The following is a 1968-nucleotide window of genomic DNA, read 5'->3' as shown; positions in this document are numbered from 1 at the left end:
AGCCATAGGTTCCCTACCCCTGCTACATAGCAATGTTTCCCAACCGCTGTGCTGTGAGCAATGTTCATACTATGTAATATTCAGAGAGAAAAAATAATATGACTATAACGAGAATATTGAATGATTACAATGTTAAAATCCAAATATGATGATGATGTTAAATTATAGAAGATTCAAATTGTGAAATTTTTCTTGAACATGAACCAGAAGTTATTTGGTTTTGAGGGCACCGACTTTTGCTAACGTAAAACTGTGAGAGCACAACGTTTTTGGGGAATATTAGGATATTTAATATTTGGATAAAAGTCATAAAATTATCCGATTAAAAATACATTACCTTACTTATTTTGGCATCAATCCAACCGGAAATTGTTCAAGGCCCGCAAACATCAACTTTTGGTGACATTAGGTCAGTGTGAAAAATTTGATTTTAGAATAATTTTGGAGTTTAATGTGATTACTGCTGATACCGTGATGAAAATGACTATTGTTATACATAGGTGACATAGTTTTAAATTAAAATATTTTCAGATGGCGGTGTCCCTTGAGATATTTTTCAATGCAAAAACTGTGGTTGGGGAAACACTGCTATAGAGTACGCATCAACCTCATCTTGTTTTGGCAGGATTCCGTCCCATGCCTTCTGACCCCTTCCTGGGGTCCAACTCGTCCTTGCCCCCACCGCTGAGTGACCGCATGCGCAAGCGTCGCGCCTTTGCCGATAAGGAATTGGAGAGCATCATGCTGGAGCGCGAGTACAAGGAGCGCGAACTCCTGGAGAGCGGCCAGGCCTCCCCTCTTGTCTTTCCCACACACCACGCCATCGACTACAATGCTTTCAAGACGGCATATTCATCCGAGGGATCCCCGAAAGAAGTGTGCTTAAGCCCCGTCTGTCTGGACGCGCCCCCGGCTTATACTGTGCCCGTCAACAATGTGGAGCTGGTCTCATCTAACGTTAGCGTGGCTACAACTTACCGGCATTACCCGCGGGGAGGTTTTGTGGTTTGGCCCCGGGGGACCGCCAATCTGGGTGACACCCTGCTCTATCGCCAGTGTCTGTTTAACACCGCATCGCTGCAGAACCTCAAGCCCGTGGAAGGCGAAAGCTCACAGGCCACCTCATCGCAGGAAACAGAGTACCCGCCAAAATCTAACTCGGCTTTCTACATGCCAAAGAGGAGCTTTGGACAAGCTTTTGGACAAGCCAAGGACAGTGCCAAATTCTCGCTAAAAGTCAACTCCACCTTCCACTCGCTAATCCAACAGTCGTTGGGTGAAAAGGTCGGGGGAACAGCCGAACTAAGGGGGGCACCGTATTGCAAAGAGCTCCTCCAGGAGGCGGCGCGCAAGCTAAAAGAAACTTCCGAAATGGACGCACAAAGTGGCAAAATGGGTGACAGCTGTGCCAAGGACTTCCTGTCTGATCAGGGAGGGACCAAGATGGGAGCAGGCGAGGCTCTTTCTTTCTCTGTGGATGCCATTTTGAAAAGACCGCCCATGAGTCGGGCGTTCCATTGAACTCTAAAGAATGGGAAACACCATATTTGTTACATGTATATAAATTGCTGCAGGTGCATGTGGAATATTTTGTCCAAAATATTTAAACATGTTCCTTATGACAATAAAATTTATGGGAACTTGCCTAAAATGACTCACGGTTAACTCTTTCAGTGACATCAACCATGATAGACATCTAATTATGACGTTCTAAGAACTAAATTACTTTAAAATAGTCTGTCAATGGGTTCATCACTAGTTAAATTAAATTAAATCCCTTTGAACTGGCAGGGCCAACAATAAATAAATGTTTGTTAATTTGTTGCCAAACTTACCACTTCAAAAGGATTTATGTCTATCCCCATTAGTAGCAGCATATATTTTAGAGAATCTTTACCTCTAGAAGAGGTGAACTTTTTTTAAAATTAATTTATTGGCGGTATTAGACATTCAATTACCCTTCTGCTT

At 43.2% G+C, this 1968-nt stretch overlaps 1 protein-coding gene across 1 annotated transcript in view; it reads left to right on the top strand.

The window, feature by feature from the left end:
* The window catches only part of dmrt2a (doublesex and mab-3 related transcription factor 2a), an 8430-nt gene extending 6779 nt beyond the window's left edge, over positions 1 to 1651 (top strand). Inside the window, 3 exon segments of the mRNA XM_077715146.1 lie at positions 626 to 960; positions 963 to 1000; positions 1002 to 1651. Coding sequence (XP_077571272.1) covers positions 626 to 960; positions 963 to 1000; positions 1002 to 1521 — 893 coding nt within the window. The 3' untranslated portion in view covers positions 1522 to 1651.
* The last annotated feature ends 317 nt before the right edge of the window (positions 1652 to 1968 follow it).

The sequence above is a fragment of the Stigmatopora nigra genome, chromosome 4 (genome assembly GCF_051989575.1).
Source record: "Stigmatopora nigra isolate UIUO_SnigA chromosome 4, RoL_Snig_1.1, whole genome shotgun sequence".
In the NCBI taxonomy this organism is placed as follows: Eukaryota; Metazoa; Chordata; class Actinopteri; order Syngnathiformes; family Syngnathidae; genus Stigmatopora; species Stigmatopora nigra.
This window is presented reverse-complemented; position numbering and strand designations above follow the sequence as displayed.